Consider the following 24,227-nt stretch of genomic DNA (forward strand, 5'->3'; position numbering starts at 1 on the left):
ATCCAGCCTTTGACACTGCCAAAGTGCTCAGATGATGATGCAGCCATCCTTGGTTTCATGTAGCCTATTCCAGGTTGGGAATTGCTGCTGTGGTAGAAGATTCAGCCATTCAGGGCTCCCCAGAACAGAATGAACGGTTATAAATATTCGATCATGTCCATGTAAATTAGCATCTCAATACAACACGTAATGTAGGTTGATGGCCATGGGGGTTTTGTAATGTTACATCAGTATCAGGTAATGTAAGATGTTGGCCACGAGGGTTGTGTAATATGGCACCATTGTCAGGTGTGTTTGTGTGCAAACAGTTACATAAAAACAATTTGTACTTTTGTGGAACTGCAGGACAATACACAACAAATTTTCCTTTGGGGGTATTAAAGTCTGATACTGGCTGCCAACCGACAATACGCCTCTCTGATTTACTTAAAGTATATCTTATTTTATCTAACTAGTGGAAAGCCCAACAGAAACTTTTCAACAAGGGCAATAATCTGATTCTTAAATTAGAATGAAAAATTCGGACTGATAATTCTAAAAAGCATGAACAAATTTATTAAATTGAATATGTGCTAAACAGAACAATTACAGTATATAAATGTTAGACAAAACAAAACTTACAGAAAACATGGTTCAGATATGAATGCTGCCCTCTTCAGTTTGACCTATTCCTATTATCCTGTTGACATGAACCGTCTCTTGGCACAGTAGTCAATGAATGAGTACCGTTGAAATTCCACAGCTGATTCCTAGTGCATATAATTTATTTCTTTTATGGCAAAAGAGAATGTTGACATTACAGTAAACACATACTGTACAGTACAAAAAATATCATATAAAGAGGAACAAAACTTGTAAGGGCTACGATCCAATGCAACATTTTAGAGACTGACTGAAGATTGAGTGAATTCACCACATAGTAATACAAAAATGATACTGTATATATTGACAAAAGACAACATGTCAGGATGACACAATACACCCCAACAGTTTATTTCCGATATGGTCCTTTGTGTATGTAAAATGTTTCAGACCCAGAATCCATCAAGGCCTAAGAGTTTCCTAGCATGGGCATCCCAAGATCAGGCCCTCCTTCTGGGCAGGCGTCCAGCCGAGCGAGCCTGCTCTGCTCCAAGGCGATGGCCTCAGCCGAGTGTTTACATTTCTCTGACCCACATTGACAGGTGAAATATTTGCTCTTGATGTCCCAAAAGCGATCACCATAGTCAAACCTGATGAAGCAAATGAATAGGGTGTCATATTCAACATAAATACCTGGTGGCGTGTATACAATACATACAGTATTTTTATGTATTTCGCCCCGTAAAACAAAACAAAAAACGAACCGTATTTAAAATATTGTTTTGATGGATATATTAACCTTATAGGAAGTATTACGTTTCTTTTGTTATATTTAGGTTAAGTAGGATTGTTTACTGTTCCCGTAAAGAGTGGGAAAAATCATTCATAATTACTTTACTTTATTTAAACGGGACATCGCATATTAATGGACATTACATATGAATGCAACATAAATACACTGGATATAGCAAAGATGCTAGTTTACATCAGCAGTCCCCATAAAAACAAAACGTTCCGTCCATCCGACGTGTCCACATGTCATAAGCAATCCAACCGACGGGTTGCAATGACGTGTGTACACGTCCTAGCTCATCTTCAATGATATCAAACGAGAGAAGAATATTCTGAATCTTTTCCTTTTTTTATTCAGAGTAAAAGCGGCCATGTCTTCCCGGCACCCCAGAGCTCCTATTTTGAAGGAATCCCGCCGGGGCTGATTGTGTTAACAGCATCGTGGCTATGAGTGTGCTGCCTTTTTCTTCTTTTTCTATATACTAGAGCGGTGCCCGTGGGGCCTCTACAGCGGTGCCCATTGGGCACTGGCCTACTTGGAACGATGCAAGTTGGAAATGCATGCTCTACCCAGATATTTTGTCTGTGTCCCTTATATGCCCATATATGGAGTTCTTTGTCAGGCATGCAGGTATGGAGTCAATGCAGACGTCAGAATGATGTCAGAACAGGCCTGCTCCATACATGGACACTGAGCAGGGGCCCTGTCCAGTCCCGGGCAGAGGCCTTTTTGGGGCGGTTCTGACCAACCGTGGGTCAGACCAACTCAACACCGACCACTACGTACGTGGATTACACACGTACGTACAGACAGACAGACAGACAGAGACTTGGTGCATTTATAGATAGATAGAAGATAAGGCTTATTAACCAGGGATCATTTTAAGGGTGTATTCACAAAACTTGATTGTAGGAGACTTCAGTGCTTTCTTACCCTAGCTCCTGTCCGGTGAGGATATCCCTAGAGCTGAAGAAGGCAATGCGGGGAAACCTCAAGTCCTGGTGCAACATGAACACTCGCACTGGGATGAGGTTGGGGTCACACAGGTGGTTGATGAAGCGGCTGATGTTGCCATAGTATCGGGCATCGATACAGTACACCTCCCCATCCTAGAAGTGACAGAGCAAACAGAAACGGCCTCTGAATAAAGTGAATTAAAAGGCGCATACAACACACACCCAGTAGCTCTGAAATGTAGTGCATTATTTAATTGACTGTTGAATTGTCTAATTTCCAAGACTTCGCTGTACATGTTCATGTGATGAATTAACAACACGCTAGGCTCGGGAGCTATAAATATTCACAAGCGATACGTAATGGCCACAGCATGCAGACTGTTTAAGTTGGCAGATAAAGTGGCTGCATTCAAAGTCAAACGGGAACAATCACATAGGTTCACTGTCAGTGGAGATCGCACATTACCTCCCATTCCAACCACCAAAGACCCTCAAAAAGAAAAATGAGAAAAATATAGACTATATGAAAATGGTTCTTTCAAAAAACAAAAAAAAAACTTTGAGGTCCCCCTATAGAAAAAGAAGGGGGCTGCAGTTGCTTTTGCTTACCTTGTTGTCCAGGTCAAACAGGTAGGAGTCATCTTCTCTCACATCAGCTTCTGCATCAGAGATCAGCTCCCCCACATATCTGTGTAAAAGGAGTGAAATCAAACTTACACAGTAATAATTACATACATATTTCACTTACATAGTAATAATTCACTATGACTGAATTTTAGCTTGACAGAATACTGAGAATAGTGTGTGAACACATACATATACAGTACATAGGTATCAGCGGTAAATGCTAGAATTCTAAGCTGCTGGCCGAGAAAGTCCGGAATTATTATGTTTTACCAGACATTTGTTGAAAATAATGGCCATGCCAATTATCAATGCATCAACAAAAATGCATTTAACAATGTAGCCTATGAACAGGTTAGCATTACATTTTGGATTGAAAACCATTTTTCAATATCAGGAGCAAGGAGCAATATCAGAAAAGAATATTATAATACAGCCTAACAGCTTTGTCTTAATTGCAGTGCATGTCTGCATGCATAGTGGGGTGTGATTGCATCATTAGAAGACATTTTCTTCAGTACTAATGCATGACAAACTAATAGACATGTACTTCACAGAATACACACACACACACACACACACACACACACACACACACACACACACACACACACACACACACACTTACTCGCAAATGAAGCTGCCTTGGGGAATGTCTTGTAAGGCTCTTACTCCCCAGCCCATCTTCTCTGTTCTATAGAGCTGCAGTCGAACTCTGAATGAGAACACAGGACATTTTACGTTTATAGATTGAAGAGCCCAGAGAAAAAAAAAGAAAAAAAATACCCAAAAAGCAAATGTAACACCACAAAAAGTTTCAAAATATGACCAAGTTGTAGCCTTGCCTTCTACAATGTGCAACACTGTCTTTTTGTTTTGCCAATGGTGCTTTCATTTGGGCAGTACAGAGAGAGCCAAATTCTTACTTGATGCCTGCCTGTACCACTCTGTTCTTGCATGTCCGGTAGCAGGCACACGCCAGATTACATTCAAATATGAGCGGGGGTTCAATCTTGTTGAACTCTTGAAGCAACCGCTGATCCTGGTGAGAGAGAATGGTGAGATTAATTTGACCTTCTTTTCTCCCAATTGAGTAATTCTGTCAATTCCCAAGTCCCTTGGTAGTGTAGTCCATGGTTGCTGCTGACCCCTAGTGTTTGGTCTTAGGGAAGGGTAAGCACGAGTCTCCTCAGATGCACACTATTCTACTCAGTTCAACTCTCAGTGACCAACCTGTCAGACGTCACCCTCCCCACCCTTGAACATGAGCCAGATGCAACCCCTAATCTCCTATGCCACCCGAGCGCCCCTGAGCAGGTACTGGGGGTCTTGCATTGAGATCACATTTTAATAGTTTGAAGTAGACTTTTTTTTCCACTAGTAAAAATAACCTCCCTGTATAAAAGCAATCAAATATTCGGATTATGGCATGTTAGATAAGATTTAGTGTTCATTCACCTTGTCGTACCAGCAGCGGATACTGAGCTGTCCACATAGACAGTTACTAGACGAGCAGTCATCTGTACAGCTACAGTGCTGTGGGGAAGAGAAGACAGAGTGAGAGGAGCGGTGTGTGTCCTGCACATCAAAAGAGAGGGCATGGGTGGGGGAAAAACAAACAGAAAGAGGTCAAGAATCAGGGAGAGAGTGAGAGCAATCGACATCCGACTACCTGCAAGTGTGTGATGTTGCGGTCTATGTTCATTGCTGAAGTTTCACAGTTCTCCGACACGTATTTGTAGTCTGAGGGGCAGCCTTCGTCGTCCACTGCATTGACACAAGGAATGGGGACGTTCTCATATCCCTGTGCTATGTCACTGGAACACAAGAGGAAATGTTTCAAATAAACTAACCACGAGTCAAACATCAGAACAAAAAGCAGCATTCCACCACATCAGTGGTTTTCAACCCTTTTCATATCAAGGTCCATCATTTATTCGTCATTTGAGCCACAGACCACCATTTCATGAAATGTAGCCTCTCAGACCCAAAATGTAAAAATATTTTATTCGTTGGATAGGATTTTGTTGTTTGGTTACCAACTTTCCATCATTTAACTGGGGAGAAATACAAATATAGCACAATAGTAGCAGCTTATAAATCCACTTGACTCATCAAGGCAAACATTCCTCCTTCATGTCCGCTTTGAGGTAGCCAGACCGCATTAGGATTGTCGTATTGTAGTCTACAAATGTGGTTGCTTGATAAAGTACTCGACAGGGGTGGTAAACTTTGCAATTCACCAGCCGTCATCATGGCCAGTAAGTACGGTAATGACCAACCTGCAAATGATTCTCTCTGTTCGAAGCATCCGATTGGCTACCCCCCTTCGCAGCTTCCTATTGATTTGGAGTGCCACCCAGACGGGCGTGTCGGGTCGTGCCAGGGTGAGGGCTGTGTCTCCTTCCCTGTTCATGATGTCAATGTCTGCCCCTCTGGAGAGGAATAACCTTGAAACGACAGTAGTAAATACACATGTTTTATTAGGACAATGAACGAATCAAAGTGTAGAGTGAATGAACATTCTACCACAGGTCGTTTCGATGAAGCAATCCGATTGGTTGAAACAGCCTTCTGTTGTAGAATTGCAATATTACATTCGAGGGTGTGGTTTAACGTGATTATTGCCACTTCAGTGATGCTTGCGGAACTCAACTTCGTCTCGTTCCTGACTGCATCCCTGTCAATAATCACGTTAACCCACACCCTCTTGTGTAATATTGCTTAAATGAACACCTCGCAAGAGCTTGGCCCAAATTTGTCCTTCGGTCTGTCAGTTTAGGATAAAACATATATCACTTTTTATAATCAACTAAATTGATTAGCCCAATTAATCATATAAGCCTTATTTAATACTTCATTGTTCAACAGTGTTGCACAAAAATAGCAATCGTGATGAGACGTTCTGAGCTTGTAGAGTTTTGCCACTGAAAATTACAAAACATTATGAAAAAAGAAAAATGCAAAAGAAAAATCCCCCAAATTCAACTATTAAAAAACTAATCTAATCGATTCTATTTTATAATCATTACAAGGAGCCACTCACGTAACACATTCCAGGAAGCCCTCTCTAGCAGCGATGTGTAGGGGCGTGTCTCCGTGCATGTTGACCGAGGCCAGGGAGCAGCCGGCGTTCAACACCAGCTCAGCTATGTCCACACTGCCAGCAAACGACGCCCAGTGGAGACATACGTTGGTCTCCTGGAGGGAAGCACCATGAAGGGAGATATATATATATATATATATATATATATATATAGGTTACAGTATGATTGAAAAACCTGCCAAATAATTGAAAAATATGCACTAAAGATAGGCGATGTATGATGCTTGAATCCTTGACACAATTACCCATGTTTATATGATACATAGATGCTTATATTTCTAGGGAGTGACCCCATAGATGGGATGGTAACTGTTATCTATTTTCTTTAAATACGGTACTTTATTGTCCAATATTACTGTGTGTGTGTGTGTGTGTGTGCATAAAAAATATATTTGGGTTAGATGGAAAGCCATCATACAATTACAGTAGGCCTACAGAAATTGATTTGACGACTGAAGCAATAAAGAGCCATCTTTATTATTCTTTAAGTGACTATCTCTTTATAATTGCATTAAATTACAATTTAGAGATAGATGAGTGTATGTGTACACTGTGTGTGGGGCTGGAGTTTATCCAGACAGAATTAAATACATAAAGCAAGAGTAAAAGAGTAACATTAACGGGTTGACCACACACAAAAAGGGTAAAATCCCCCAAACGCAGTAATAACGCAGGTGCAGCGCAGGAGAAATTGGTCAGATATTATTCTTGATTGTAAACATCAGAATTGATACAGCATCCACCAACGGGCAGTATTGTACTGACCTTATCCTTGATTGTAACATCAGCTCCTCGGTTCAACAGTGCTCTGATCACATCCAAATGTTTGTGTTCTGCAGCCCAGATGATTGCTGTCCAGCCACCAGTGTCCTGAGATGGCAATTTCAAACACAAAACACATGGTCCAGAGTTAAATTCCCTAATGATCTAAACTAAGTAAATAAGTAAGCAAGCACTGAAGTCAGAGAACTCATGTTCAAGAGCAAAAGCAAAAAATCTGTCACATCTGAACTGAGTGGTGCTGTACTGTACTGTACTGTACTGTACTGTACTGTACTGTACTGTACTGTACTGTACTGTACTGTACTGTACTGTACTGTACTGTACTGTACGTGTGTGTGTGTGTGTGTGTATGTGTGTGTGTGTGTGTGTGTATGTGTGTGTGTGTGTGTGTGTGTGTGTGTGTGGCTGGCAACAGTGACACAAAAATGCTATTTCCGTGCTATTTCATTGATGGACAATGGAGTGGTTGGCACCACTCAAAAAGTAAATACAGTCACGCCATTGCATTGTCAATTATTGTTGAAATGGCCACAGAGGAGTTGAGGCAACGCTACAGGCTATTAATGAGGGATTTGATACAAAACAACCAAGGTCAAGGTGAACAACAAGGAAAAAGGATTTCTTTCTGAAGAATAAATTCAAGGAAAGACAGGTTTGCACAAATAAACCTCTTAAACATTGAGAGTGCTATATAAGACATTTGAATAAAATAAAAACAAGAAATACAACCAAAACAAAAAGAGAGAAAAAAAGAAATAAGAGACAAAAATTACAGAGCAGAAAAGAAAAACATACAAACAACCTTAACTAAAACAAAAAGGTCTTTACAGGAGGTGTGGTCTACATACACTGAAATCCAAATCTCACCTGTGCATTGATATCCACTTGCCCCGTCTCCAGTAGCATTTTAACAATGTCCAGGTTTCCCAACTTGGCTGCATGATGGAGACCAGTGTACCCATCATCTTCCTGGTGGAACATAAATAAATGAAGGGAAGAGACATCGAGCACACAATGGTAAATGTTAACACACAGCAAACTAGTAAAGTGGTGATCATCACCCCTGGCTGCGTTTAGTTTATGAAATTCATTAGTGATTCATGAAATTCATTGCTGGAGCTTTGGACAGCAGTAAACTGTTTGAGCAAAATGTACACCATGTAAATATGGTCAATAGCACTGCTAATGAGCATCAAAGACTGATAGTATGTGACAGTTACACCAAAATGACGTATTTGTTTCTTTGTAGAGCACTGGAGTAAAATAGAACAATATTTTCAGTTGACTAACGGCAATGTTAATTAATTAGTGAATGATTTAACCTTGGCTAGGATTTAAATTATGGCTTGTGAAAGGTATAACAACGTATAGGTTTAACAGGGTTAATACAAATAGAACATCTGCAGTGATCAGAGGTATTTTCATTATTATTCCATTGAGAAATATTGACCCTGGTGTGGGGAAGGACACCTCCTGGTTGACAATGTCGAATAAAGTTATTTGAAGTAGATGGCGCCCGTTTTGGACACTAGATGCACCGCCATCTTTATTGTAATTTGGACATTGTCGGAATTACCCGTCTCCTCCTGAAGTGTGCGACGACGACATTAATGTGACGGATCGTACATTGAATTCATTTAAAGTTCCATAGACACTCACATTATGATAGACGCAGGCACCACTCTGGACCAGGTAGCGCGTCACATCCACATGGTTGTTGATGATGGCTTCCAGCAGAGGGGTCCTCATGGCTTTGTCTTGGGCATCCAATTTTGCACCTGCCTGTGTATACCAAACAAGATTTGATATTTACTCCTGCACTCTAGTGCATGGCATGGATATCTTAACTTTTGGCCAAAGGGTGATGCTAGAGGAAAGGCTCCATGGGGTCAACAAATTCAGCAGGTTCCAACTTTTGTGGAGCATGAATGCACTGCACTTTTCGTTTCAAGACATCTCCCCATTACATTTGTAGATATCTGTCTCGCAATAGGATCTGGTGTGCAATTAACATTTTGGCCTAATGATGGCACTAGAGTATGCAGAGCATGGTCATGGTGTTACAAGAGAGATTTGTAGGGGGATTTTAACAACTCAGCTTCAAGGAGGAGGCCCAATATGAAAGCACTTTTGTCGAAGAAGACTGCCTATGAAACTGCTTGCGTACAATAAGGAAAGAGCCTGAATACATTCGGTTTTCCTTCCCTTCCCCCTTTTTTTCCTTTTAAACTCTCATCTCACATCATTCAACCATCTTGGGAAATTAAGAAGCAAATTAATAATAATGGCAGAGGTCTCATGAGTCTTCTTGGAAAAAGGACATTGAACGTATAGTGAATATCTGTCACCTGTACCAGCATGTAACAGACCTCCAACAGGCCTAACGTATAGTGAAGATCTCTCACCTGTACCAGCATGTAACATACCTCCAACAGGCCTAACGTTTAGTAAAGATCTCTCACCTGTACCAGCATGTAACAGACCTCCAACAGGCCTAACGTTTAGTAAAGATCTCTCACCTGTACCAGCATGTAACAGACCTCCAACAGGCCTAACGTTTAGTAAAGATCTCTCACCTGTACCAGCATGTAACAGACCTCCAACAGGCCTAACGTATAGTGAAGATCTCTCACCTGTACCATCATGTAACAGACCTCCAACAGGCCTAACGTTTAGTAAAGATCTCTCACCTGTACCAGCATGTAACAGACCTCCAACAGGCCTCTCTGCGCAGCAGCATGGAGAGCAGAGCGTCTGTTCTGGGAGTCAGGCTGGTAGGTGGCATCTATGCCTTCCACTGGAACACAACATTTCAACCCATCAAAACCTGAGGCCGATTCTACAAATAGCAGATGTACAAGCTAAAATCGGAAATGAAACAGATGCTTTCCCGGTTTTATTTGGTTAAGTACTAAGCACTTCTGTTAACCCATTAAGACCTGAGGACACGATTCTACTAACTTCTAAGGGTATTCGTTTGCCGACCCCCATCTAAAGATATTTGTTCCAGGGATCTCCCAGAAGCTAAGATTCGCCTAAAAAACGTACACTGTGAAAGAATATTTTATTCAAAGAATGAGCTTGTATATCTGCTATTTTTCAATGGCTAAAGTTTAAAATAATGGTTAAAGTAGTTAAAAGCTAAGATGAAGCAGATGCATTCCAGGTCTTAATGGGTTTAAGGTATAGTCGGTGTAAGTGAATACGCATAGCTACGTATGATTAAATATGAGAAAAAGTATACAATAAAGTTGACGTAAAACTCACTCAGCATGAGCAGAACTCTCTGCACCTCGCCTTGCTTAGCAGCAGGGTAGAGCTGGCGAGGATGGAACCTTAATTTCTTTCTCCTGAATAATTGTAAAAAATGAGGGGGAATGAATGCTAAAGCTAAATTGTCCAGCTAAATTGTATTGGCTGATCAGCGGATCAGCCAATACACATTCAAACTTTTACCACAACAACAACTCAGCTTTATTCCGTTTGATGAAATCAGGTTAGATCAGGATTCTAGTTTGAGGGCAGACTTGTATGATAACGACACAGCTCAGTTTTCTTTCTTCCAGAGTTAGACACAGGCACTGTGGATTTAACCGGCAAACATAATTAAATCCCACTGCCCCTGTATTTAGAGAACCACGTATGTAGACAGTACAGTGTGCAGAACAAAAAATTGAAATGGCGATACCAAATGCGATAAAAGCCAGTGTTCTTGTTCTGTGCTCACCTTTTTTGTTCCGTTAAAATAGACTATAGATTCCACTGCTGCGTTGTCAAAATCCCAAACCAATCAATCACACTGCCAATAAACATGCCATCAAACTAGAGGCCTCAGTTACCATTCTGCCAATATAATTCCAACTCAAAACCCCCACCTCTCGCTGTCCTGTGTGAGAATGGCTTTCTGTAGCGCTGCCCTGCTGGGTCCAGGAGGAAGTGCACTTGGGCAGATGTGTTTCCCGTTGGGCAGACACAGGGAGGGCCCCACGCTGTCCACTCCCTCCTCCGCTGAGGGGACGGTGGCCCCCTGTGGCCCCGCCGAGGCCACAGGCTGGGTCTGCTGCTGCTGCTCCGCTTCTCTAATCACTACGCCATGACTGCGCATACGTGCACTAATAGAGGGAAAGAATGTGTTGAGTTAGAGGGCTTCATTCAACAATGCAGTGCAAGGTAAACTTACCTAACATTCCCCTTCCATCTCTCACTGACCCCCTCTCTCACAATCATACTTAATCTGTAATGCAATTGCTTACAACTTGTGCAGCATTCAAAGTAAGCTATATTCAGAGCTCAAATGTGCTGACATGGAAGGGATTATGCAGGTACGGTATATGTACATTTAGTAAGTATACATTTTCTATTGAACTTCAAGTCAACTAATTACATGTTTGCATCAGAAAGAGATCAGACAGAGACATCTCATACAATACAATGAATCAACCCATAAGCAAACGCAATCCAACACTTGCAGCACTAGCAGCGAAACAACACATAATGCAACGGAAACTACAAATTAACTGACTTTTGAAAGCGAATTGACTTTCCTCAGAGAGGTACACATTTGATACACCTAATAGAGCATTCTGGGGGATTTCTCTATCCGCTTTCTTTACCTGACAGGACCCTCTGGCCTCTTTCCATTCTTCATCCCTCCCGTGGAGGCCGTGAGGGAGGGTGTCAAGTTCAACGGGACGGGGGGAGGAAGGGAAGGAGTGGTGGTGGAGGAGGCCGTCATGGTGATGACCATAGCGATGGAGGAGGGGATGGTGACCTCCTGCGCCTCGGAGGCGTCCTCGCCACAGTGGGGGCAGAAGAGCATCCCGCCGCCGTTGGCTCTGCTGCGGCTGCCGCCCAGCACAGTCACGCAGCCGCGGTGGAAGCGGTGAGCGATGCGCTGGTCAGGGCAACACTCCAGGAAGGTGCCCTGAATGGGTGAGAGGAAATGAGGATGAGACGGAGAGAGAGAGAGAAAGGACGTGTGAGTAAAGTCAACATGCTGCGTAGTCAAAATAGTGAAAAGGAAATGGCCAGCTATGCAATATAGACACACATCAAGTATATTTGAATGTTCAGCAACACCATGGAAGTCTTTACATTTTAATGACTAAATGATATGGGGGAAAAATGGCTTTACTGCAAGGCAGAAGAATCCACATCCAGGGCAGCAGTGGTGTTTGACCATGTGCGAACGATGGTTGTCACAGAGCAGCATGAGCGGAACACGGCTGGACGGCCGCATGGTCTCCCCTTTCACGGTCGAGTGGGTACAACCTCTCAGCTGGGAAACAACGCAGAGGAAAATGATGGTGAGACGGGTGGCTTCGATTGGCGTTCAATTAATAGAAACACTAGAACACATTACTTGCATGTAGGGCTGGGTGCAATAACCGCAATACCGCGGTATTGAGTTCATAACCGTGATTTTTTGAGCGGTGGCTCCGCTCCATTACGCAGCTATGCGTTTCCCTATGTCTGTCCCTGTGTCCGTCCGTCCGAGCATGGAAAGGTGGTTGCACACTCCTGTCCAGTGTGCAACCACCTTTACTGTCACTTCTCGGCCGTTTCGGACACGGTACAGTTGCACCACTCACTTCAAACACGTGTGATTTTTATCGGTGGCGGTGCCAATTGCCTAAGCTGTAATCCTGAGCGGTGGGCGCTACCGAGCTCATGCTTCCTTCAATGCATGAGGAGTGAGCAGGCCACTTACTCTGCCACTATTTTGAGAAAAAACTACTTTTTTTGAGGTGTCGCTCAATACCGCGATACCACAAACAGTGATTTATTACGGCGTAACAAAACATCCATACCGCCCCAGCTCTACTTGCATGTTATTAGGATTCAAACAGGAATGTATATACGGTATAACCTCACAATCCAGTACAACACACAATACTGACACACCTCTCCATTGATGCTCTCAGTGGCCATGCATTGCCTGCTGATGTGTTGACCGGTGCCGTCGACGCGGGGCGCCTCCATTCTGCAGCTGCACAGAGGCAGCTCCTCCAGCCGGTCCGTCTCCCCTACATCACTTCCTTCTACAAAACACACAGACGACTAGATTAGATCCAACTCCAGTCAAACACCTCATTACATTATCAAAGAATACTAATTGCATATAGTTTGAGGGTATACACAATGACAAAGCCATAAATAACCACCTCCCCCACAATAAAAAACATTTAAGCTGAGGATTTGCTGTTTGAGTGTAAATCGTTTTTCTTCCTTTTCAGGAACAGAGCAGGAATTACGGGGAGAGAGAAGGGGAGTGGAGATAGTGAAACAAAAACATAGGATTGATTGATGCTTCACTGCCTCACGTAGCAAGTCTGAATGACTTCTGTTCACATTTATTATTTCATTTCCATTTCTGCTAAGCAGCAAGCTATACATGTTTAGATGATTTCGATTTATATTAGGATAAATGTGCGCGACTGTAAAGACGAAACAGAAGTGGGAGGAGGCTTCACTTCCGCTTCATATTTTACTCATGATCAGAGCTTCCGTGCTCCAGACTGTATGAAGGAAGCATTTGAAAATTGGGAGAGGCAGCAGTCTGGCCACGCGAGACTAGTCCTGAAGCAATATGACTTGTAGCCTTTTGCTTTGTCGCCGCTAGGTTGAACGCAGCATCAGTCTAATCTTAAAAGTGCAAACACCTACCGTGGTTAGGAGAGTGTGTGAGACTGTCTGCAGCAGCGATGTCCAGAGCACCCAACGGGATCTCTGTGTACTCACTGGGCCTTCCAGAGGCAGCGGCCGTTTCTGTTAATTCTACAGTCCAAAACATAGTATCCCAAATTAAACTAAATACAATGCAGCCTCAGAATTCACTGAATTACAAAATCTAATTTATATCATCCCACAATTTCAAAGGGTCTGGGCATTGTGGATTGAAATGCAATTATGTTCAAAGCTGCAGAAGTGGAAGTTAATAAAAACACAATATTTATACCGACATATACAGTATCTTTATCCATAATATGGATGGATATATATTATATAGTATGTATTGTAAATCATAAAAAATGCTTTGCAGAGCTATTCAATTATGTACCGTAGTTGTTTTTGTGTTACCTCAACCACCACCAAACAATCCATGACCTAAACATGTGAAATATCTGAGATTTAGAGTACATGCATTGAAAATGGTGTGACTCAGTGGTTGCACATTGAGCCGTTAACATGTTTCAAGTCATTAGTGGCAATTCTCAAGTCACGACTTAAGTATTTTTCTTTTTAATCACATAGTAAGTTCTTAGTTGATTATATGTAACTGAAATCAATACCAGTATGTTTTCTTTCCACCTCCGCTCAATACTATTGGTTGTCCCAAGTCTTATTTTAATCAGGCCTATTGGCAAGCATCGTTCCCGTTACACCGTCCGTAACCGTGTTGTCTGTATTTGTTCAAACACCAAGACAGCAAAAGAAGAGCCAACTAGCCAAGCAAATCCCTAATAGATTGTAGGACATTTTCTCTACTTTGCGGCTTGATTAAGATTTGCTCTCTCCATAACACTGACAAAGTACACAGTTTAACTTGAACGATTACAAATATTAATTATAAATATTTCCCAGAACTGTGACTGAGTGTACCATATTTTTGTTGCCTCACTCACCACCAATGGTCTCCACCCTATCGACTGCGTCTCTCTCATTGTCCCGTTTCTGTGTCCCCGGCAACTCGCTGGTCCCAATTTTACCATGGCCCTGGCTCTGTGCATCAGTCCTCTGTAAAGGAGATTGGTTGGTTTAAACCCAATAAAGCTTTATGCAGAAAAAGATTCTCTCAAAGACCAGTTTCTCTTTTAATTTGTTGTAATTTGTAAATGTAAATATACTGCTGGGAAACAATAAGTACCCCCATGAAACCGCTTTTAACGACTGGTCTATTCATTCATAATAATATGAATTAAATGACAGTGTCCTTCTGGTGCAAAGCTAGTTATTGCACTAAGTAACCACATGGTCTTTGTGAGTCCTACGGACCCAAGCTAAAAACTGTCCAGAGCACATTGTCCCACAACTGCTGTTCATCATAGCGATAGCATTATAGACCATATTCACACGGTGGCCATGTTGGCATTTTGCATTGAAAAAGCAGGTTGGCATTTATTTAATTGAATGGTGAGATGGCCGCTGTGTGTGAATATGGTGAATTGTCTGGCAAACTTCACCTGTGCATTTATATTCCTTTGTGACAGGAGAGGCTCCTTCCATTCTGACTTATGGCATGTAGATTAACCACTGACACCCTATATATACAGTACTTAGTTGACTGGGGTCCCCCAGGGGTCTGTATTTGACCACCTCTTGTAATTTGTAAGTGATCACATCGGATTTGTGTATTATTCACACATTATCAACCTATCTGCATTTGTTGCTGTGGTACTTCATTATGTAAGAATTTAGTGAATAAGTCCTCATACAAAACAGTACAAAAAAACAACAGAACGGCGACCGAAGGAAGAATGGACAAAAACTGTCATCTCGCCCAAGCTCACAAAACCCATGGTAACTTGTTGACTTTGTAGATCGCTATCTTCGCCACCAGACTGTTCGCCCATTCACAAAAACCACATATAATATCCCGGTGCAGACCAAGCTGCAGTCCCTTTTAGACACTGCAGCTATGGTACTGCCATTCATTAAGGCACCATAGAACTGACAGAACTCACCACAGCTTCCATGTTCACAGACTCCTCTGTCTCTTTAGCATGCAGCCTTGCTTCAACCCCACCATCTTCAGGCTGTACATTTTTAAACAAAGAAGAGATGCAGCTATAGTTGACTTATGTACCACCAACGTAATAAATAGTTGCATTCACAAAACAATCAGCATTTGCGTTAAATTGCACAAAGTGCACCAGTGCTTTTCTATTGTATATGATTGATAACGGTCAATTAAAAGGAGAGTAAACCAATCAAAGCTTATGACCTTGAGAGCTGAATCTCTAACTTGAGAACTGAAGATCTGACATTGCTCAGCTGTCTTCTCCTCCAAGTTCCCCTGCCAACTATTGCTCTTCACTGGCGTTGCCTTGGTAATAGGTACCACCTCCTTGCAGAAAATACTTTCTGCCTGGGGTTTGTAATAAATCACAAACAAGAAGCAAATGTACTCATGATCTCAGATGGAACAGGAGATTGATAGTTATAATAATAATAATAATAATAAAGCTTTATTTGTATAGCACCTTTTAAGAAGCAGTCACAAAGTGCTTTAACAGAGAGACATATATAAAGACATAGCAAGGAGGCACACAATAGAATAACATACATTGTCAATAATACACAAAATCACAACAATAACAGAAGAAATCAATAAAAAATCACATGGGTAGGGGGTTGAATGCAGCTTTGTAAAAATGAGTCTTAAAGAGTGATTTAAAACGCGGCACAGACTCGGCAAGCCTGATCTCTAGGGGCAAGGCATTCAAGAGAGTCGGTGCACGGATAGTTATTAGTAATAAAATGTACCATCAAAGAACAAGTACACAAAATGTATCAGTATCATGCCAGAGATCACTTTGCTGGTACTGTATATGGATCTCTTACAACACCACACAATCTTGTTTTGAAATTAAACTAATCATGCTGAGTTGTGTCACTGGCACTATTCCCAATCATTACCACGGTAACATTACCTTCAGTGCTGAAACTTTCTCTTTTTTCTCGGGACCGCTGTCAGATAACAGGCCCAGTTTTCGCCTTTTCGCTGCTGTTAGGAAACGGAGAACATAATAAACTCAACGATACAATATTAAGTATACCAAATAGGGATGTATGTACCTATTATGTTATATACAACCACACAAACATTACACCTTTAAATATTACAATACATTAGATTTTGCCACTCACCTGTTTCACTGTCCGAGGAAAGGCATGCAGAAGGCCCCGACGGAATGACGGGTATGATCGCCGGTGTTGCTTCAATCCGACTTATCTGTAAGTAATAAACAACAAAAATAAATCTACAAAACTTCTACTTTTTACAAGGTTTTCAGTGATGGGGAGAAAGTGTCAGGTTAATTAGTTCAATAAATGTGTCGATAAATTGCATTTTCAAAATGTCCTAGAATGATGCAAACATGAATAGCACAAAGTCATATCATGTGTTAATTAACAGTTACAAAGCATTGTCATAAACACATGCAGCATAAACACTGGCTGTGTTCACACAGTAGGTTTTTTTGATCCCCTCCTTCCCAGCGCCTGAGCATCGCAGCACTCTGTGCCCATCGCTTTGCTGCCGGAGCAGCATGTGTGCTTCATGCAGTCAATAGTTCAAGTTTTGGAGGAGTGTCTGGCATTTCATCCTCCTGATTTTGTCTGACAACCCGGTAATTCACAAGCCGATCTTGAATCGTTACCACGGCCATGAGAAAGTTGTTTCAGCAAAGGTATTTGTGCTAATAACGCAGATGACGACAGGACGTTTGAGCACAGCAACGGTTGATAGGTTTGAATGTTGCAGCCTTAAAATGAACGTTATAGTATGTGACATGATATCCACAGTGCTCCTTCTCTCAATAAAATACCTTTACTAAAACCACTGCTGTGATCATCAAGCTATTTTTACTCCAAGATATGGATGCATTTTTGTGGTTAAACTAGTGGAGAAGACAGCACTGGCAGTGGCACACAACTAATTACTGACCCTTTGTTAATTGAAGATATGATCTGCTGAGAATCTAGAACGGGCTTACCTGCATTGGGGGTGGTCTATTCATGGTCTTACGGGCCCGGTGGATCTTATGTGGGGGAGTGGAGGTGGATGAACCTGAAGAAGAGGAGAGAGGTGCAGGTGGCAACTGTAATTTGCTGCTACCGGGACCAGACACGCTCATCTTGGCTCGGACAGGGGACAACGCTGAGGAAGTGGATGGAGAGGACAGCAAAGAGGACGATGTTGATGGAAAGGATGGAAGGAGCTTCGCTGTGTGTCCTGTAAGAAGGGGACAGAAGAGATTCAATAAGTTAAGTTCACAAAGCAAACACTGTCCAAACAAGCAAATAATCACATGTGCTGCACAGAAAAACACATTTAAAATAGAAACAGAGTCTGCACACTGGTTCATGCTTCCATAGTCCATAGTTTATATGATTAACATCAAATGATGAGGATTTCCAGGATACACCTTCTTCCTTAGGCCACACTCACACATTTGTGTGCAGCATGCGTCCGCCCCATACACCACCCCCAAACTATTAATGGGAGGGGGAGAGGGGGGAAATGAATGGGTGTGTATGGGGCAGACGCATGCTTAGACATCCTTACAATTTACAATTTAGGCATTTAGCAGACGCTCTTAATCCAGAGCGATTTACATTAAGCAAAAACAAAAGCATGGGAATACATCACATAAAAGCATTTATCATGAAACATGCGTAAGCTAAGAAAGTAACAGTGGAATATCTATATAATGAATTTATACATATAAACTATACATATATACTACTATGCTATACATATGTACTATAGCGTGCTATGACTATATACAATGCAATTCTAGTGCTGTCTACATAACATGCTATAAGTCTGTATCAAATGCTATCTAAGTCTACAGAAATGCTATCTTAGACAGCAGAGCAGACACTCAAAACATCACCTGCACTCAAATAAAATGCACTGTGGCAAGATGACACTACATGATGAGACTATGGGATTGAAGATAGCCAAACATACAGCCACACAATGTCCATTCTGTAAGAAGTATGGACTCGACTGAAATATCACCTGCAACGGCTTTGCCTGGTGGTGGGTCAGCAGGAGACAGCCGTTTCTCACCCTCCCCTCCTGCTTTGACAGCATCTTTACCGGGCTGCTGAAACAGCGACCGCGACGCGAGCCCGCCCATGTGACGATGTGTCTCCTTGGAAACTGTATTGGGGTAACCTGAAATACGTAGAATATAATGTACATCCACAGCTCATTGAAAATCGAATTGTGTTGATGTGCAAACTAAATACACAGGAACATACGTAAATAGTTTTCCAACCAGCCACCATATCTCTTCTCTACTCGTCAGTCAACTGAGGATATGCCGTTCATGTGTCAAATGTTGAGTTAGGCATACATACATACTAGCCCCTTCCGGAAACCTCTGCTACATTTTCTGAATTTTGGACGGCGGTACCCTAGGGTCCCTCGTAGGTTATTCCACTCTCCATAGGATGCAGCTTTACCTACTGTCTGTTCACGGAGACCCGCGGGGTCGCTTGAGCGTTGATGAGATGTTTCAAAGATCCATACAACAGCTATAGGAGACAGCGGGAACGCATGCGAAAAGGCACTAATCGGTGTTGCAGTTAAGTATTTGTAATCTTTTTTAGAAATGTTGTTGACTTCCCATTGTACCTCCTCCCGAGCGACGACTGGCTAGCTGCGAGTCCTAGTTACTGCCTCTGATTGGCCGACATGCAGGATGTTTTTAATGCTGTTGTGTCTTGGGGTGAAGTGAGGAAGAGAGAATTTCAGAGAAGCCACAACTTCAAATAACGGCAACTCCGATTAGTGCCTTTTCACACACATTCCTGGCCCCGCTGTCTCCTATAGCTGTTGTATGCATCTTTGAAACATCTCATCAACGCTCAAGCGACCGCACGGGTCTCCGTGAACAGAACAGTAGGTAAAGCTCCTATGGAGAGTGGAATAACCTAGGTAGGGACCCTAGGTACAGCCGTCCAAAATTCAGAAAAGGTAGCCGAGGGTCCCGAAAGCGGCTAACATACACATACATACATACCTTCCTTCACTTTTCCTGGACTGGCTATCAGCTCTGCCTGAAATTCCAATGAATTTCCATCAGGAGGCTCCTTATGAGATGAAACAAGCATGCATCAGGCAGGAATGGTAACCAACAAAGAAGCTATCAACAATAAAACCTCAGCGTTAATGATTTAATGTATCCATTTGTACAAATGTAACTAACTGCATGGGCTTGCATTGCCATTTTATCTCAGACAGAGTTAATTAAATACTTCCAAGTGATGTTTCAATCCCTGTTCATGCAAGAAAAAACACAGCTACAACTGCAAATCTGTCTTTTTTTGTTGTTTTGCCATGTAGCTCTTGTCCATAGCTCTAAGAGGCACTAGAGATATGGACCAGAACTAGCACTGTTTACAAGAACACCGCATGCTTCTGCACAGAAGACAAATCGCAGAATAGTTGCGGGGGGTAAAGAAAAACCATGTCCTTTTGTTCACCATTGATTCAACACATCTTTACGTTAAAGAGGCTAGCGGCTGTAGCATACGGTAGCTTCGCTTCCGAGCTAGAAGATTCAAATCGCGAACGACTAAAACAGAATACAACGTTCACGTGTTTTGCAATCTGCCACAGAGACTGCCATCCGCTTGCCGTGTTGATGTTGTGATATTAAGGCCGGGGGTGGTGGTTATTATTATCCACAAATGTACTTTACATTCCAATATAAAGATGCATAAGAGAGCTACCTTGGTCGTTGTCTCGGATGCCGACATGTTTCTCCAATGAGCGAGCGTCGGCGTAATGACACGTGATCAACGTGCGTGGTTTGGTTTTTGCTGGGCCCCGCCCCCCTTTGATCGTAAAACCGCAGATCAGAAGACTGGTCCTTTATTCATTTATAAAATATAACTCTATTCCAGTGGGTGTCAACCCTTTTCATGTCAAGGTCCGTTATTTATTCAGCATTTGATCCACGGATCCAGGGCCGTGCTTAGCTGTAGGCAATATAGGCAAAGAGTCTGTCTGCCCAATGTATGATGTTTTATATAAACAGCTTTCAGATTATTTTGGGCCCCTAAATAAATTGATTGATTGAAATATTTATTAACAGTTTGTAGAAATACAGTACATTTCAAGCACAAACTCAATACAAAGACTGTTAACTGTGAGTGGACGACCCAATTAAGCGTTACACTTGTTTACAACAGGGTCCACATTGTTCAATTCATCAAAACATTTAGAGACATACAAATAGACACTTCTATGTAGTTAAAGAACAGAACAGGAATTCATCATATAGGAAGCAAAAAGGGAAAAGATACATATACAGTGAGGGGAAAGGGGGGGGATTCAGATCCAACATACTTTAGCAGGGCATCAAGAGTCTGTCACGATTGCTATAGTATAGCCCACTAGCCTGGTGGGGCCAGACTCATAGCGTGGATGAATATATGAGTCTGGCCCCGCCAGGCTAATAATAGCCCCCCCTTTGGCTAATTGGAGTAAGACTGGTTCAGCGCTATTTGGCATGACCGTCACCCTCTAGCTGCGCATACTGTAAAATTTCATAAACATGTGACTGCATGTATTTAATATTAGAGGCAGAAGAAGAAGAAGAACATTTTTGTCCTAAATATTTTATTTTAGGTTTTAAGTGATTCAGCATGAAGACTAAAGCATTCTAATTACATTTACAGAAGCTTTGATCCTTGATAAGTCAACCTCGGAGCTGACACGAGCAGTGCTGTCATGGTGTTTTCTTTTTACTGGTACCACAGCGTTTTAATGACGCCACACACACGCTTATCGTGCGCTCAGGTATAAACAGTTAAAGCTGTCCAGCTGTCCTGTTGTTATGCAAAGTAGTAGGCACGGTACTTGACACGGCGTGAAAATAGGGAGGGGGGGACCCAGTAAACCTAGACCGGTACAAGTTGGTGCATCTTGGAAAGTCTGGTGACGCAAGGTTGATTAGGTGGGGAGCGTACAGTACCTATGTTCCCCAGGTTCTAAGACTAAAAGTATTTTAGCAACTTAGTCTTAGTGTTACTTTTAGTAGCAAATTCTGATTTACACTGGCAAAAGTAACACTGGCATAAAATAATTGTTCAGACTCTTCCACAATAATTGCTCAGAAGATGGCAAAAACAAACATTTTTTTTCAGTACTTATACAATTGTATAGTACAAAACACTGAAGTCCTTAAACCATAAACCTATAACGCTAACCCTAAACCCTAAGGTAATCTTCTCCCAATTCCGTCCCTGCGCGTACATGTAAAAATATTACTGGTACTGCGTTCTACAAACATGACACCACTGGACGCGAGAATCGAGAATGCACGTAGTGTACTGTACACCCAATGTCACGGTAAAAAAATGAAAATGATGAATCCCGCATGTAACGTAGAAATGGTCAAAAATCTCGGTACTCTCAAAATATGAGCGTAAATTGCTTGATGAATTGGGCCCAATGACTGTACTTACAGGCAGGGTGGGCTCTGCTTCCTGGGCCTTGAGTTTGAGACCCCGCTGAGTGGATGGAGGGGGCATGGCTGACTCGTCCAGAGTGGTCCTGCTTCCCTCCATCGCTGAAGCCTGCAGGACACTGGGTTCCTCCATGATGGTCTGGTCTGAGGATGGGGGAAAAAATGTAATTATGGTAGGGTATGTTAGTAAGATATAACTAACACAACCGCAGGTGTTGTATTTCGTATTTGATCTTTCTGCTCTTTATTAGAGATGCTCCGACACAATTCAATTTTGAGTACTCGCCGATACCGAGTATCGATACGAGTACTTTGTTTTTGTTGACCAATTTAATTTCATAGTTATGCCTTGTACTTGTAATGATACTGTAATGTTCAATTACAGGGCTTTAAATTAACGTTTTTGTTTAAAAGAAATAGGCTTCATAGCCTATTTGGATAATTTTATTTCTAAATGATAATATAATTACAATGTAAATGTAATGTGTATGGGTTTATGCATGTCAATATATTGGCCATATTGCGTATAGCCTACTCACTTAGAATTTGATGCATTTTGTGTTGTCATATGTACATATATCAATAGGCTACACATTGATTCTACATCTGAACTACTTTCAAAAGAAACTCATTTGCTGAAATTTACCAGCCATGTGTGTACAATCAATCAATTTAATGTTTTGGTATCGGGTCAGAGTGTCGGGATCTTTACTGATACCGAATACATGGGTAGGGTATCGGGCTTGTAGATCGTCTAATTCTGATTTTATATATACAATTTTTACCATCTGGTTTGGATGTGGCCCCAAACGGTTCGCCACAGGCGTTGGTAGAGGAGGCTGTGGCCCCGTCGCCCCAAGGATCTCCCTGTGCTTTCGCCCCCGACGACGCTCCCCAGCCTGGGGCCCAGGGGTCGGAGCTAACGCTGGGCAAACTGGCCGGGCCACCCCACGCGCCCAAATCGTCTTTTGATGAAGAGGCGGCCATGGACGCGCTGAATGGGTCAGAGGAGGCGTCTTTGGGCAGACTGGACGGCACCGCAAAGGAATGTTCCTTAGGCGGTGTGGTTGTCAGTGGTGCACTGAACGGTTCGTCTTGAGGGACATTTGGCGGTGAGCAGAAAGGGTCTTCTTTAGGTGGTGTTGTGGGTGCAGTGATTGGGTCTTCTTTAGGTGGTGATATAGTGGGTGCAGCGAACAGGTCTTCTTTAGGCGGTGTAGTGGGTGCAGCGAACATGGCTTCTTTAGGTGGTGTTGTGGGTGCAGCGAACGGGTCTTCTTTAGGTGGTGTTGTGGGTGCAGCGAACAGGTCTTCTTTAGGTGGTGTTGCAGTAGGTGCAGCTAACATGTCTTCTTTAGGTGGTGTTGTGGGTGCAGCGAACGTGTCTTCTTTAGGTGGTGTTGTGGGTGCAGCGAACAGGTCTTCTTTAGGTGGTGTTGTGGGTGCAGCGGACGGGTTTTCTTTAGGTGGTGTTGTGGGTGCAGCTAACGTGGCTTCTTTAGGTGGTGTTGCAGTAGGTGCAGCTAACGTGGCTTCTTTAGGTGGTGTTGTGGGTGCAGCGAACAGGTCTTCTTTAGGTGGTGTAGTGGGTGCAGCGAAAAGGTCTTCTTTAGGTGGTGTTGCAGTAGGTGCAGCTAACGTGGCTTCTTTAGGTGGTGTTGTGGGTGCAGTGAACAGGTCTTCTTGAGGTGGTGTTGTGGGTGCAGGGAACAGGTCTTCTTGAGGTGGTGTTGTGGGTGCAGCGAACGTGTCTTCTTTAGGTGGTGTTGTGGGTGCAGCGAACAGGTCTTCTTTAGGTGGTGTTGTGGGTGCAGCGGACAGGTTTTCTTTAGGTGGTGTTGTGGGTGCAGCTAACGTGGCTTCTTTAGGTGGTGTTGCAGTAGGTGCAGCTAACGTGGCTTCTTTAGGTGGTGTTGTGGGTGCAGCGAACAGGTCTTCTTTAGGTGGTGTAGTGGGTGCAGCGAAAAGGTCTTCTTTAGGTGGTGTTGCAGTAGGTGCAGCTAACGTGGCTTCTTTAGGTGGTGTTGTGGGTGCAGTGAACAGGTCTTCTTGAGGTGGTGTTGTGGGTGCAGGGAACAGGTCTTCTTGAGGTGGTGTTGTGGGTGCAGCGAACGGTTCTTCTTTAGGTGGTGATATAGTGGGTGCAGTGAACAGGTCTTCTTTAAGTGGTG

General features: G+C 42.6%; 1 protein-coding gene across 3 annotated transcripts; it reads right to left on the reverse strand.

Moving 5' to 3' along the window:
• Nucleotides 1-526: 526 nt before the first annotated feature.
• ehmt2 (euchromatic histone-lysine N-methyltransferase 2) lies at nt 527-23,297 on the reverse strand. Of its 3 annotated transcripts, XM_080787418.1 has the most exons (29): nt 22,842-23,297; nt 22,055-22,200; nt 19,603-19,672; nt 18,594-18,752; nt 17,563-17,801; nt 16,715-16,799; nt 16,498-16,571; nt 15,789-15,932; nt 15,529-15,600; nt 14,470-14,581; nt 13,511-13,621; nt 12,749-12,885; nt 11,979-12,122; nt 11,458-11,768; nt 10,720-10,956; nt 10,112-10,194; nt 9,535-9,641; nt 8,504-8,626; nt 7,712-7,813; nt 6,827-6,931; nt 6,002-6,156; nt 5,238-5,405; nt 4,628-4,772; nt 4,414-4,491; nt 3,882-3,997; nt 3,584-3,670; nt 2,941-3,019; nt 2,309-2,484; nt 527-1,232 (listed from the first exon to the last, which is right to left on the reverse strand). In XM_080787418.1, the coding sequence occupies exons 1-29, from the start codon at nt 23,290-23,292 to the stop codon at nt 1,052-1,054; spliced, it is 4,197 nt and encodes a 1,398-aa protein (XP_080643544.1). In that variant the 5' UTR covers nt 23,293-23,297; the 3' UTR covers nt 527-1,051. The 3 variants fall into 3 exon arrangements, with proteins under 3 accessions (XP_080643544.1, XP_080643545.1, XP_080643546.1); XM_080787419.1 differs by lacking the exon at nt 15,789-15,932; XM_080787420.1 differs by lacking the exons at nt 22,055-22,200; nt 22,842-23,297 and adding an exon at nt 20,315-20,334.
• Between the last annotated feature and the right edge of the window lie 930 nt (nt 23,298-24,227).

This window comes from Protomyctophum bolini (genome assembly GCF_963924005.1).
Source record: "Protomyctophum bolini genome assembly, chromosome: 17".
NCBI classification, from domain to species: Eukaryota; Metazoa; Chordata; class Actinopteri; order Myctophiformes; family Myctophidae; genus Protomyctophum; species Protomyctophum bolini.

What these genes read in the sequence shown, in the direction of transcription:
- ehmt2 (XM_080787418.1), bottom strand. Translation starts at nt 23,292, where the DNA reads ATGTTCGCTGCACCCACTACACCGCCTAAAGAAGACCTGTTCGCTGCA. An exon ending in CTCACACAGGACAGCGAGAG is followed by an intron (nt 10,195 to 10,719) that starts GTGGGGGTTTTG and finishes ACAATTATTCAG; the next exon opens with GAGAAAGAAATTAAGGTTCC. An exon ending in TGTTTGACCTGGACAACAAG is followed by an intron (nt 2,485 to 2,940) that starts GTAAGCAAAAGC and finishes TGTCACTTCTAG; the next exon opens with GATGGGGAGGTGTACTGTAT.